Raw genomic sequence first — 15369 nt, forward strand, 5'->3', positions numbered from 1 at the left:
ATATTTTTAATGAATTTTGCATCTTGCATTGTCTTAAGTAGTCCAGAAATAGGCAGCTTAAAACTTTCAAACAAGCAGAAACCAATCTAACTTAAAATACTTACTAATAATATTCAATGTAATACTAAGAATTGCATTGCATGGTTGAAATTTATTTATTAATGTTTGTAGTGATAATTAAGAAGTGTATTTCGCTTGAAATAATATTTTTACCTTGAAGTATATTCAGCGGATTTTAATTTCTTTGGTAATATTTTTTAACAATAATGTAATTACCTTGATAAAGTCTTATCTCATTTCTAAAAAACAAAATTAATTACACGATAACGATTCTTTGCACGGGTAGACTGATCTATTTTATTTTATTATTATTTTTTTTAATTAAAAATATACTTTCTTGTGATATTTCTTAATCAATCAGATATCATTTTGATGTCTTTCAAAATAATAAAAAAAATTATCTTTAGTAAAGTCCTTTATGAATTGTCTTTTTTATTTCTAAAACTTTTTGAAGCATTAGAGGGTTTAAGACTTAACTGATTTAAAAGATTTTTTTGATATCTGTTTAAAAAGTTGCAATCGCTTGTAAGTATGCATACAATGTTTCATACAACTTTTTATTTTTAATCTCTTTTATAATTAAAAAGAATATTTTAAAAATAAACGTGAGATCTTTTCAAATTTTACTGTAAATAATATGTTATGAAAAAAGGGGGATATTTTTTTGTTAAACAAATGATTCTGAAAATAAAGATTAAAAAAATTATAGGTGTGATCGTAATTAATTGCGAGAAATTAATGCGTATAGTTGCATTCAATTACTTGTTAATATTTTTTTAATCTGAATTAAGAGGAAAATTGTTAAGTATTACAAAAACAAAAAATAATTTTTTTAATAAAAAATTTTGTATTATACAGAATGTGCATTCAGGAATATTTTTCTAACTATATATATTCTGACATTGATAATAAAAAAACAGCTTATTTTATTTTATTCAATCATACAATTATTATATTAAGGTTCTTTGCCAGGATTGGCATGACTTAAATTACTTGATTTAAATCATTATTTAAATTGCAATTTAATTAAATTTATATTTTTTAAAAAAAATTATTGATTTAAGAAACTGTGTTTTTTTTCAAAGCAATTAATTATAACAAACTGAATCTTTTTTAAAAAAAAATGAATTAATTTACTAATGAAATATTTTTTATTCAAGATAATTATTAAATGTTAGGTTGTGATTTTTTCATAAGTCTGATTTCAGTGATAATGAATATTTTTAGCAAGAAATAATATGATGAATGAAGATGCAAATTATTATATTTACTTGCATATCTTTTTCATTATTTCGTTAAAAAAAAACATTACATAGTTAAAATCAACAGTGTTTAAAAAAAAAAAAAAAAAATCTATAAATTAAACAAACTGATTTTTCCAAAAATATTTATTAATTTAAATATGAATATTTTTATGTAATTAATAATAATATTATTTGAGTATGTTTTTTTTAATGTCTTTTTTCATTGATAATGAAGGTTATTTGCTAAGAAATAATGAATTTATATATATGGGTCATTCTCACAAAAACAGTCATTTTCATGTCCCCAGTATATTTTATGTTTGTTTTACGGCTTACGAAAAAAAAAATTCAGGGAAAGTGTCCTTCAGAATGCAATCTAACAAAAGAATAAAAATAAAATTATCAATTTATATTTTTTATTTATTTTAGGTAATTAAAATATACCAATATGTCATTCCCTCACTTGTCCCCACTGCTGATTTAAAAAAAGAAAAAAATTGTTTCTGTAAAAAAATTTTTTTTTTTTACAAATTCGTGTTTTTTATTTCAGAATACTGAAATATAGAATTCAGAAAATCAATTTTAAATTTAATTTCTGATAAAAATATTAACACAGCACTATTTTAAACTTTGTCCCCAGTGTTTCGCGTCATTCCCTCACAACAATGTTCTATCACCTGCAATCTTCTTAGAATAAAAATATTTTAATAAAAACTTCAGAAGTTAACAACTGGCATCATAGAACAAAATTGCAGTATGTTTCCATCTTCAACTTAAAGAAGCTTTGCTGTGGAATAAATTTGAATGAATCAAACCAGGTAAAATTTTTTACATTTGTCATTCCCTCATGTCATTTTTTAGAGTAAAATAAAATACAACTTCATAAAGAAAGTGGATAATTATATGTTGCTTTCTTGTATGAATATAATTGTATGTGATTGACTTTAGAAATTAATTAGGCCTAACTGTTATTTTTAAATTTTATTGAATTCGTCATTCCCTCACTAGTGTATAAAGTGAGGGAATGACGCTGAAGTGAGGGAATGATTCAAGATGAGTATATTATTAATTTTTTTTTAGTTCAATCGTGCCAGCCAATTTTATTTCCCAAACCTGTAAAAACTATTAAATATATAAGACTAAATTATAATAAATATTAGATATACTTAGTATGTCATCATTTTCAAACTTTAGGTAGATGTAACTTAGATAAAAACATGTATTAAAATAAAATATCATTATCAATAAAATATCATCTATTAGTGTCATTCCCTCACTTTTTAAATAGTTAAAATAATTAATTTACTTATTAATTAATTTGAAAAATAGATTAAAAAATTAATAAATTAATTTATTAAATTAATTAATTTATTTATTAAATTAATTAATTATTATAAATTAATTAATTATAAATTAATTATTTAAAAAATTAATTAATTTAAATATTAAGTATAATTTATAGGATATATACTTTCTTTATAATGCCATTACATATTTCTATTAATATAAAAATTTTCAGAGCTTTTTATTCACTTTACTTTTTTGGGATTTTATGAACTGAAAAATGACAGTTTTCGTGAGAATGACCCATATATATATATATCATTCAGCATAATAATTCTTCATATTTTTTTATCTCTATTGACATTAATAAAAGAATTACTGACATGGAAAAGAAATATATTTTAAGCTTTCTAATATTATTCTAATAATATTTTTATTTAAGATTATGGCAACTAAGTGGGGTGTAGTGAGTGCTGGTAAAATAAGCCATGACTTTGTAACTGCTGTACAAAGTATGCCTAAAGGAGATCATGAAGTATGTAATTTTAAATAGTTTTCTTTTTCAAGTATTTAGATTGTATTTCTGTGTCAGAAAGAAGATACATTTTGAATGTAATTTTATTTCTAATTATTTAATTTTAATTAATGTATTTATATATATATAATATAGTAAAAAGTACAAAATAAGATTATATCAAGTAAAAAATTAAAATTTTGAGAATTATATATATATTGAATTTCTATTTTTTGCTTGATATGTTTTTTTTTTTTTTTTGTATTTTTTACTTAATATGTTTTATTTTTATTTCAATTTATTTTCTTAATAATTATTTGGTCCTTCTCACACTACTGTATTGATGTATTTTGCTTTGGCAATATTAATACAATATTAGAAAAAACTTTTTTTTTGTTTGCTTTGTGTGAGCTGACAACAAATTTATATCTTTTCCTTTTTCCGGCTTTTTAAACTTTTAAAAATATTATATTTATTAATAATTTTTCTTCCTCTCTTTAAATTTTTTTATTTTCCCTTTTTTTTGTTAGTTTTTTTTCTAACTTGTTTCTATACGTTTTTATTTATTTTATTTGCTGAAAACTGTACATAAATTTATATAGGGATATTTATTTTCAATATGATATACCTATCCTAGAGGATCTTAAACTACTTTGCCATCTATTAGAAGTCTTAATTTTTTTAAAAACTTTTCTCTTATAATATGCAGTGATACCAAAAAATTCTTATATATACTTGTGCTTTTTTTTGGATTTTATATTTTAGTACAAATATAAGTACTGAGGTGTCAGAAAAGTAATATTAGAGAGTTATTAGGTGTAATACACTGATGCATTCAGTAGTGCATAAATCAGGTTTTCACACATTTTGACGAAGTTCCAGAAGACTAAAATATTATTTTTTCAATTTTTTTTATGGCTGTTCAACGTTGGATATAATATAATACTTTTATGCATTTTTAAAAAGTTTCTATTCTTAGTTTATTGCAGTTGCTGCCAGAAATTTATCTTCTGCTAAAGAATTTGCCTCAAGTCATGACATTCCAAAAGCATATGGATCCTATGAAGAGCTAGCAAAAGATTCTGATATTGGTGATATATATTTATTACTATTACTTCTTATTTTAATTTTATAGCATTTTTAGTCCCTAACAATAATTTTTATACTTTTGAAGAGGTTGTGTATGTTGGCACTATTGCTACACATCACTATGCTGTTGGAAAACTTATGCTTGAGAGTGGAAAGTCCAGAAGACTAAAATATTATTTTTTCAATTTTTTTTATGGCTGTTCAACGTTGGATATAATATAATACTTTTATGCATTTTTAAAAAGTTTCTATTCTTAGTTTATTGCAGTTGCTGCCAGAAATTTATCTTCTGCTAAAGAATTTGCCTCAAGTCATGACATTCCAAAAGCATATGGATCCTATGAAGAGCTAGCAAAAGATTCTGATATTGGTGATATATATTTATTACTATTACTTCTTATTTTAATTTTATAGCATTTTTAGTCCCTAACAATAATTTTTATACTTTTGAAGAGGTTGTGTATGTTGGCACTATTGCTACACATCACTATGCTGTTGGAAAACTTATGCTTGAGAGTGGAAAGCACGTTTTGATGGAGAAACCCATGACCTTGAATGCAAAGCAAACAAAAAATCTCATAGAAATTGCAAGGAAACATAAGCGATTTCTAATGGAGGTAATAACCATAATTGATATATTAAGATTAATTTTCTTCGGCTTCCAAAGTTTTGAGGTACGTTTTGTTATATTCATTGCATATCATTTTACTATAAAAGCACAAGAAACATACAAGTTTTTTATATTATTTATTTGACCCAGGAGTAGAATTATGTTTGTTGTTCTGTAATAAGATTTTTGATAATTCCTAATTTTCTGCAGATATTATCAAGATCGGAAAATTTTCACTAATTAAATTACAATGACTGTCACCTATTAAAATGCCATCTTTTTCTGAGAGCATTTGATTTTATAAACTACACTAGTGACAAAGAAAAGTTTCAAAATTAAACTTTGCTAATACACTAAAAAGCTAAATGGAATATTAAATTAGGCAGTGAAATATCCACTCGCTAACTATTGGCCACCGAAAATTTAAGACTGGTGAATACGTTTTGTCTTTTAAAATGTTGTGTTTCAAAAATCAAATGTTTTTTTTTCAAAGTTGCGAGTTTGCATTAATGGGATGCAACTTTGGTAAACCTTCCAGACTGCTGGACTTGAAGTTTGCCAGAACTGATTTGATCAGAATTTTTATAAATGGGACTCCCTTACACAGTTTGACTGTAAAGTTACAATTCACAAATGATATTTTAGTGCCCAAAGGTTTATAAACATTAAGTGTTAAAAGCATGGGAACATTTCTGATATCTTAATTTTCTTATTTTATTAACTTTTGATGATGTTATTATTTATATTTTTTCCATTAAGTATGTTTAAAAAATTTCGGTTTCTGCATTCTTTTATGGTTTTTGTCACCAAAAGATTCTTTGGTCACCAAAACACTTCTGTTAACGTTATAAAGATAATAAATTTTTTCATGAAAATAATAGTGATCAAAAATTTTAGTCTGACTCGTACTCTAACTCTGACTAAAATCTCTGGCTATTACCTAATTCTAAAGAATTGAAATTTCATACCCTGTATTGAATTTTGTATTATGCCCTGTATAATATTTTAATTTTATAGAATCTGTATTTGACATTTTATTAAAAAGCAGCATTTTTTAATTTATGAAAAGGCTTTAAATATTAGTATAGTATTTCATTTGCAAAATTTATCATTAAAAATTCAACATGGTTTTAAAGCTGAAATAAGTTTTTGTAACTTTCAATATTTCTTTTTCTATGTTGAAAAGTTCATTTTAAAATATCTAGCTCTTTTCTGACTTTACTTGAATTTTCTTTATTCAATGAGCGAGGATCATTACTATTGAATGATGATAGACATTCAATAACTTTTTCTAATTCATGAAAAAAATGTTTCAGTTATGTTCTTTTATATTTCCTGTTACATAAATTCTATAACTATTTGTTCTTTTTGTTTGCTATTTATATTATCTCAAAGTGTGAGCAAATAGAAAATTTTAATTATTCAGGCAAGAAAAATTAGTTTTTCATTTCTTTAAACAAATACTCTGCAAAAATTTGATTTTTGAATGATACATGATTGACAAAAAATAGCATTTTAACTGCACTTATCTTAGCCTGAACACAAAATTTTTGTAATATATTATGAAACAAAAACAAATTAATTAAAATTATTTTTATTTTGATTAATAATTGTAATGGAAAAGGTACTAAATTGAAACATTGTATACATTTACCAACTTAACACATTGAAATGAAATGTATCTTAATAGATAATACAGTATGGAACCGATTATCCGGAACGGTCGGGACCATCGCTATTCCGGATAACTGATTTTTCCGGTTTTCTGAATCGCTTCAAAAAGCCGTTTTTTTTATTGTTAAACCCAACTAAAAAAATGAAAAAATTGGAAATAATCTTAAAAATAAGAAAAAACGATGAAGTAAAACACTAATGATTATTTCCAAAATGATGGTAAGGTAAACATCTCTAAGAAAAGAAAGAAAAATCGTAAAATCTTATGAGGTAAAATTTTTTTTTAAAAAATGGCGAGAAAATTTATCGAATTTCGTTCCGGTTTTTTGGTTTTCCGGTTTTCTGATTTACGGATAACGGGTTCTGTACTGTACAAGAAAATAACTATCTTACAATAATTATATTCAAAGTTTAGCTAAGGGTTATTTTTGTTTGTTAATAAAATTAAAAAAAACCTTATCAAAGGAAAAAAAAAACTATTTTTATTATAATTCATATGGTGTTATTTTTTCTGGAGGGGGCACCCACCTGTAATGTAAGGGTTTTATTTATGCCCCTGCAAAATAAAATTTTGTAAAGGATCCCATTCTCAAAAGCAAAGTTAGTACTCTCACCTCCGTTTAATAAAGTCAATTTAGAAAAAAAATTGCATTAACAGAGTTGCCATAGAAAAAAAATGAACAAAATAGTTGCTTTTAGTAGCCTAAAGCAGGAAAATGGTTGCTGAAAACTATGAAAATAGTTGCCAAACTAAGAATAAAAATTTTTCAATAATAACACTAAAATTTTGTAAAAGACTTAATTATCATGTACGATGATACATTTGGTCAAATTGGTGGCAAATATGATCATTTTTATATAAATTTTATTGCTCTAGCACTGAATTCTTATATAAAAAATTGTTATTTGCAGGAAATTAAATACTTTTAATAACTAGAATTTATTCAAAAAAATAATAATAATATTTTTTCATTAAAAAAAAACTTTTTCTAAAAAATTTTCCATTTTAACACTAATTGATTTAACAAATGTATGTGTAAGTATATTCTGAAAAGTGATTACTCTAATTCGAAATTCATGTATCGTAATATCGTATAAATTTTTTTTTTTTTTTTTCAAAATCAAGCAGAATTTTGTAGCAATAACTGTTAAAAAGGCTGTCAAGAAACAAAATATACTTAAAATGGAATCTGTGCAAATTGAGCGCATTAAAAAGTGAAGAATTGGAAAGAATTCAACATTTCAATGAGTTTTAAATTTTTTAAGAAAAATAAATTCATTGTTTTCAAAAGCTCTTGCGGGTCGCAGGTTGTCAACCCTATTAATACTAAAAAACATCGCTCTGAGTACAGAAAAGTCTTTCGATAGTCTCCTTTTCTTGAAAATAGTTGCTTTCTTAGCCTTTTCAGGCAAAAAAAGTTGCCAAAGTCGCCTCAGGCCGAAAATAGTTGCCTGTGGCAACCCTGCATTAATGATATTTACTATATTACTACTTTGGTAGCATTAATAGTATAACCATTAGGGTTGGGACACAGAATGAAAGGATTTCTCTTCTGCTCTTGAAAGGATTTTTGAATCTAAAGGTGAAATGTTTAGTTTTGTATAGTTATTTAGAGTTATATGATTGGTGAAAAGTTGAATTGATATTTCCCCTTTTTATGGTTAAATGAAATAATAATTATATAATTTGTACTAAGTAACGTCAAATTGTTTTATAAAATTATTAATTCTTTTTGTTTAAGGCATTATGGAGCAGATTTTTTCCAGCTTACAAATTTTTCATGGATCTCATTAAAAGTGGTAAAATTGGGGATGTCGTGCACATAAGTGCCAACATCGGTAAGAACCTTCTTAAAAAAGAGAGGTTAATGAAGAAGGACCAGGGAGGTGGCTCTATCCTTGACCTTGGTGTTTACACTTTGAATGCTGTTACTATGATTTACGGTGGTGATAAACCCACAAAAGTTGCAGCAGTTGGTCATTTAAGTGAAGAAGGTTAGTCCAAATTATTTTGAAGGATGAAATTTAAATTGCAGGTAAATTATGAAAGCAGATATTCTTTATCACAAAGAATAATTTCTTTTAAAGTTTGTGTACACTTAGAATAAATAAAAAAATAGTCCTGTAGTTAACAATTTTTTTTTAAACTTACTGTCCCCATTAACAGCAGGGTTCAGTCTAGGAATAAAATGTACAAATTACAGAAACCATTCAGTTGGAATGGTCTGATTAGCAATAGAAAACATTTATAGTTTTTTGACAGCAATTGATGAACTTTGCTATGAATTTTAAAACATTGTGGCACCCTTGTTTCCTAAGCAGAATGCAACAAACAATAGAGTCTTATTTTCTCTTAATTTTGTTTGGTTTATTTTCCAAATCGTTGGTCATTTTTGTAGCCCCTTATTTATAAGGGGCTACAAAAGCAAATTTATACTTATAATAAGGGGCTACAAAAGCAAATTAAAGCAAATTTTCTTAAGCAAATTTATTTTAGAGGTCTTTTTCTAATTGTGAATTTTTTTTTTTTTTTTTAATGTTTAAGCACTAAATAAAAATTCAGCTAACTTTGTGAACTTTCTATGAATAAATAAATGCTATTTTTTATTGTTTATTCAATGCAGCAATTTTATTGGAAAAAAATTTCGAATTACAAACAATTCTAATTGTTATGATTTGTTACAGATTAATGATTCTAATACTTCTCAAATTGTTTCAATTTTTCTTATATTCACAATAATTTTGTGTATTAATATAAAATATTTTCTGCGCCTGTTATAATCCACAAAAAAGCTATTACAATCTATTTATAAGGAAGAAAGTATTTCTATTTGATTACAGAAGCTTTTCTCCATTTTGATTTTTAGGGTCTTTCTTTGAATCAACAGAAATATTTTTCGTTTGGCAACAATTCTTACGGACTTTTATTGTATAATCTTCTGAATCATTTCTTGATGTCTTACCAAAAACAAATCGCCATATTTAAAAAGAAATTGACTAGATCAATCACTGATAATATCCTTCCATAAAATTAAAACTTGCTATTTTAATGATACTTATGAGTCGCTATAAGGAATAATATTTCAGTGCGGTAGTCAGGAAGAATCAGATATTAAAATTAAAAGAGGTTGCAGCACAGTAAGAGAATATGATGGAAGAGAATTCCAGTAAAATATACATTCCAATGGAGAAGCAAAAGTAATGGTAATGTTTGAAGTTACTCAAAGTGGCCGCAGAATTAGAAAATATCTGAAAATTTTCTTTAGATCCCCAATAGATATAAAATGAATTAGTTTGAGCATGGGTTCATTGGCAAGAGGAGGGTGTTATATGTCCATCTCAATAATTAGAAATTTCTTAAACCCTAACAATATTTCTGACAACTAAAGGAAATTTTTATGAATTATCATGGATGATTTATTTCCTTTATTTGTCAGAATTTTCCTTCATTTGTTAAGTTCCTTTATTTGTCAGAAATATTGTTAGGGTCTCATTTGTAACTTCGATTCATCGAAGTTAAATATAGAAAAGATATAATAACTCTTTAAGTAAATATTAGTCAACGTAAGAATTTTTTCCTTCTGTATGAAATTTAGAGAGCTATTGTGACTAAGTATTTTAATTTTACCCCTCTTAAAAAAATTGAGCTCCTGCAAGTCTGCTTTGCACATCTGTTTGGGGGTGTTTATTTCCCATATTTTTTTCAAAAAATCATGACCTAAATCATGAAAGCCTATTTAAATGAATGATTTTTCCCCCATTGTAACAAGGTATAAAAAAAACTTGCAAGATATTTCTTTAAAAATCTTTCATATTAAAAAATAAAGCACATCAGTTTTTCTGATTTTGTTTTCTCTCATCATTGTGATTGATTGCCAATGATTAATGATTTAATAAATACATCGATCAATGATTTAATAAATACAACTTTCTTTATCTCACTTCTACGGCTACGATATATCACATATATTGTTGAACTAAGGTGAATATTCTTGAAAATGCCAACCTAACATCATTATTTTGTTATGAAATTTTTTTTCTAGTTGTGTTATACATATTTATCACCCAAATTATGAAAATTATCATTTTTTACAAAGTACTTCAGGACTGTTTTTCTCTCTTTTTTTTTTTTTTTTTTTTGGCTTAAGGTTAAAATAAAAAAAATTATTATTTGTTACATGTTTTTTAACAGTGTGCTGTCTTATGCTGATACTGAAAGTTTACTTTTAGTATTTTTATTAAATAAAGTTTTAAGCAGATGCTTTTTTGAAATTTTAGAAACTAAAAAATATTTTATTGCGGTTTATAACCTTTAAACTTTTACAATAATAAAAAAGTAAATGTTAGTAATAAATATCTCATGGGTTATTCCAGGTGTTGATATTATGCAAAGTACAAGCCTCTTATACACTAAGAATCGCACTGCAAATGTTACCTCAACTCTTCTTGCACCCTGCGATAATGAACTTGTCATAATTGGAACTAAAGGAATCATTAAGGTAAGAAAAATATTTTGTTATAGCATTGAAATTTTCTATAATTTCCTTAGCATGTTTTGGAATATCTTAAACATTATGTGAATATTGAGTCTCGATTTTTGTTTTAGAAGATTTTGTTTTTACAGTAATCTACAGTTAAAATCTTGTGACTTATTTAAATTAATTTTATTTGTCAAAAAAAATTTTTTTTTACTAGATCACGGTTTTATTACTTTTATCATTTTGTAAATTTCATATTATCAATTGAGTTCTTAAAACAATTTTTCCAGATTTTACTTAAACTTAGAAAATATTCTTTTAAAAACTACTTTTCTAAAATAAAAAGAAATTTTTTTGTCAGCATACTTGGTAACTAATAATTCTTTTAATATTATTTGGTTACAATAGAAATTTAATTACAAAGAAATTTATTCATTTTATTTGTGAATTCTTCTGATTTGAATGAAATACTCCTGAATTTTGGTGTGATCTGCTTGAAAATGTACAAATCTCCTGATTATTATTATTATATCTTTTTAACATGCCTCAGTCATTTGCATAATGTCACTAATTTTTCTTCTTAAGAATATTTTCAGGGGGGGAAAAGTCAACATTTTATCTAAAACATTCATATCATGAAATTTTTTTGTATTGATATTTTCCTGATTTTTATTTTAAAATATTATTTCAGTTCATGTTTAAATATAGACTTTTTAATTCAAGCTAACAGATAATGCAGACTACTTGGATAAATAAAATAGATAATGCGTGAAAAAATACATTGATACCAAAGTGGGGCAGAAATGTAAAAGATTCCAATAATCAATTAATAGTAACAGTTACTTGTAATTGTGATTACTACTGTAGTCGTGGTTACAGGTAATCAAAATATATAATTACTAGTAAATACGATTGCATACTATATGTATCATTATATTATAGGGTAAACTAACCAGTGAATGAACACTTAAGCTTCGCTTGCCTTTTAAAAAATCATATTAATTTCAAAATTCATAATTTTAGTTAAATGACAGTGTCAACATATTTGTTACTAATTACAAATTACGTAAGAAAATTGTAGAGAACTTACATAATATTGTTTTAAAATGTTGGAGGTTCAAATAACAAGTAGTAAGAAGACCAAGTGAAGGAACAGTTTTTACCAGTGAATGAACACCCAGTAAAGGAACACTTAATTTTGGTTATTTTTTAATGCTCTTTATGAATTTATAAGCCATACAAATATTTAAAAAGAAGCCTATTCTTAAAATTATAACATATAAATACTTGGAACTCTTTTTTGTGATCATGAATTGAAAATTAAAGTGTCAACATATTAACACATACTGTTCATTCACTGGGAAATCTATGCCCAGTAAAGGAACATGCCTGTTCCCTCACTGGTTAAAAGTTGTTTTTCATATTTTTAACATACTTTTGATGCCGAACATCACTAAAGGTACAAGAAAATTTAAGTTTATCTTTTATTTTCACTAACTTAGAAAAAAAACTAGTAAAGGAACACTTGTCCCTTCACTGGTTTTTCATCGTTTGGTGATCCAGTGAATAAACAGCCCCTTATCTCAGTACTTTATAATGCTATGATACTTTAAAAAAAATAAAATGTAACTTCAATAACTATATTTTGAATTCTCTTTTTCACAGCGAGAAAAAATGGAACCAATACATGCAATTAATTCCACTTTAAACATATAAATACAAACACTCACCTTATAATTTTTTCAAAGAAACAAGGTGTTGCAGAGATAACAACAAATTCAAAATTTTTCCAGAGAAATCTATTTGACCAGGTAATCCAAAACTTTGCTAGATGACTTCCTATTGTTTGGCAGTAAGCTATTGTTACCAATCAATCTAAAGGAAAACTTTCAAATTCTTATTTTTAATCAATATACATGAAATGTTCCTTCACTGGTTGGTTTACCCTAAATTACAGTTTGTATAATCATATATTTTGTAAGTATTTACTCACAACAACGCATGTAACTAAAATTTATGTACATGTAAAATTCATCTATTGATCTAAAATATATGTACAAACAATGTTTTTGCGTTTGTATATACCCCGTGCTATCTTACTACATGACTGATGTGATACAGTTTAGCTTTCAGACACTGCTGTATTCAGTAGTGATCGAATTGGGTTTTTACACATTTTGACACTGAGGACAACATATTTTTCAATAGATCTTAGCATACCATTTTTAAAACTTTGCTATCTCATAGGTAGGCCATTCCTAATTTAAACCTTTTATTTTATGTATTATAAATCAAATTTTAATTATTGATTTCTTAAATAGGTAAAAAATCCATTCTGGTGTCCGACTGCTGTTGAAACAGCAGAAAAAACTCATGAGTTCCCGTTACCTGATGCTATACGTCCCTTTAACTGCACCAATAGTTCTGGTCTCAGATATGAAGCAATGGAAGTTAGAGAATGCCTACAGAAAGGTATAGTTATATTTTTAGGTTGTTTAAATATGTTCAAGTCATTTTAATGTTAGTAATTGTATAAGTTTTAATAGTATCTCAAAGAAAATAATTTGGAATTCAAACTATAATGAATAAACAGTTTTTAATTTTTAGATAATAGTTTGCCTTGTTTGAATTTTTGCATTTAAAAATTGAAGGCATACACAACAAAACAAGTAGTATTTTAATGATACTCAATTAATACAGTAACTGTACTAAAATGAATACAGTATCTGTAATTCATTAATAATTTTACAAACATATAGTCACATTTTTGCGTCTAAGTAATGAAATGATTTTTTTCTTCAGAAACTATTTGGTTCAATTAAATAGCGATTTGAGTTTTAGAAAACTTTAAAGTGCTAATTAATGTATTTCAAAAAAATAGTATGCTTATAGGGCATTGAAAATTTGATTAAATGAAATTTTATCAACTAGTCAAAATTTACAAAAAAAAAAGTCTTCTAAACAGACATAAAATTACATGTTTATTATATATATATCAATTATAAATATTTTAAAAGCATGGTTATAAAAATCTTAGATATCTTTAGCATAATACTCAAAAAATTTCTTTATCTACATTATGTTTCTTAATTCATAAACTACTTTGTGTCTTTTAGGCAATAAAATAGTTTAATGAGTTTACATCTACTGCAAGTGAGATAATAATTCATAAATTACTTTCATCCATCAATTTTAGCATTGGCTAAAATTTAGTTGTAGTTCTAATAATAGTTTTTATCTATAAAACTAAAACAAATTTTTAACTATTTTTATTTTCTTTAAAAAATTTATGAACTCTCGAATTTATTTAAAATTAGTTCATTTTATAAGCTTGACCTACAGAAGTCATATTTAACTGTGGTAATTATTATAGTAAAAACAAATCGTCTATAAATTGTTTAGTAGTTGCAAATATATTATAAAATGACTTAGTATTTAAATGTATACTGTATTTTTCTTTTTAAATAATAAAAAATAGGGTGTAAAATTATTGGGATCAGTATATATTCTAGTCGTTTCTATAGCCCTGGATTCATGGGAAATTTTCCTTTAGGCTAGTTTGGCTGGTTGTTACAAATTCTGCTGACATTAAATATCCTGAGTGATAGACGAATTATAAATTAGGATCTCCTTGCCACAAGGCTAACCATGGGAGGTTTTTAATGAAAGGAGAAGGAGCCAGGTTTGAATCCCAGTGGTGCCTTGCTCTGACCACAGTGCTGACATTAAATATTCTGAGTGATAGACGGATGATGAATCAGTATCTCCTTGCCATTAAGCTAATAATGGGAGGTTTTTAATGTTTTCTCTCCGTGCAATACAAATCCTCCAAGATGTTAGTTTTTCCCAATGCTTGATACAATAGTTCCTTTGTCTTCTGAGTTAGGTTCAAAATTACAAGATTATGGAGTTGAACGTTGTTTGTTGTAAACTCAGAATTGGGTTGACTGTTCAGCGCTGATTATAAAATAAAGTATATCTCACTTTTACAAATACATTTTAAAGATAGTAATAACTATATCATCCTTCTTGAATAATGATATTTATTTTGGTTTTAAAAAATCTGGATCTATAATTATTACAGACTTCTTCACGATTAATTCATTCAAATATTAACAAATTTATTATACTTCAAATGCTGTATTTATTTGGTTTCAAAAAATAATTTAAATTTTAGGAAAACTGGAGAGTTCTATTTTGCCTCTTAAAGATTCAGAATCTCATGCAGAATTAATGGATGAAATCCGTCACCAAATTGGTTTTTATTTTGATGAAGATTAAATATATTTTACCTATAGTGTGTTTGAAGCTCCATGTTAGCTCCAGATATTTTTAATGTTGTAAAAATATAGATATATTTCTTACATCTTGTTTTAATATTTTCCTTTAAAGATTAAGTATGTTTTACAAAAAGCA

General features: G+C 25.5%; 1 protein-coding gene across 1 annotated transcript; it reads left to right on the top strand.

The window, feature by feature from the left end:
* Positions 1-59: 59 nt before the first annotated feature.
* On the top strand, positions 60-15317 carry LOC107456420 (trans-1,2-dihydrobenzene-1,2-diol dehydrogenase). The gene is made up of 8 exons (XM_087153188.1): positions 60-247; positions 3031-3123; positions 4082-4193; positions 4645-4808; positions 8218-8470; positions 10850-10974; positions 13275-13425; positions 15131-15317. Exons 2-8 carry the CDS (start codon positions 3034-3036, stop codon positions 15232-15234), a joined length of 999 nt encoding a protein of 332 aa, XP_087009314.1. The 5' UTR covers positions 60-247; positions 3031-3033; the 3' UTR covers positions 15235-15317.
* Positions 15318-15369: the final 52 nt, after the last annotated feature.

Source organism: Parasteatoda tepidariorum, chromosome 10 (genome assembly GCF_982258835.1).
Source record: "Parasteatoda tepidariorum strain Cologne lab strain chromosome 10, Ptep-v5.0, whole genome shotgun sequence".
In the NCBI taxonomy this organism is placed as follows: Eukaryota; Metazoa; Arthropoda; class Arachnida; order Araneae; family Theridiidae; genus Parasteatoda; species Parasteatoda tepidariorum.

Excerpts from the sequence above, each read along its gene's own strand:
- LOC107456420 (XM_087153188.1), top strand. The coding sequence starts at position 3,034 with ATGGCAACTAAGTGGGGTGTAGTGAGTGCTGGTAAAATAAGCCATGAC. Across the intron at positions 4,194-4,644 it reads AGCAAAAGATTCTGATATTG|AGGTTGTGTATGTTGGCACT; the intron begins GTGATATATATT and ends ATACTTTTGAAG. Across the intron at positions 13,426-15,130 it reads TAGAGAATGCCTACAGAAAG|GAAAACTGGAGAGTTCTATT; the intron begins GTATAGTTATAT and ends TTTAAATTTTAG.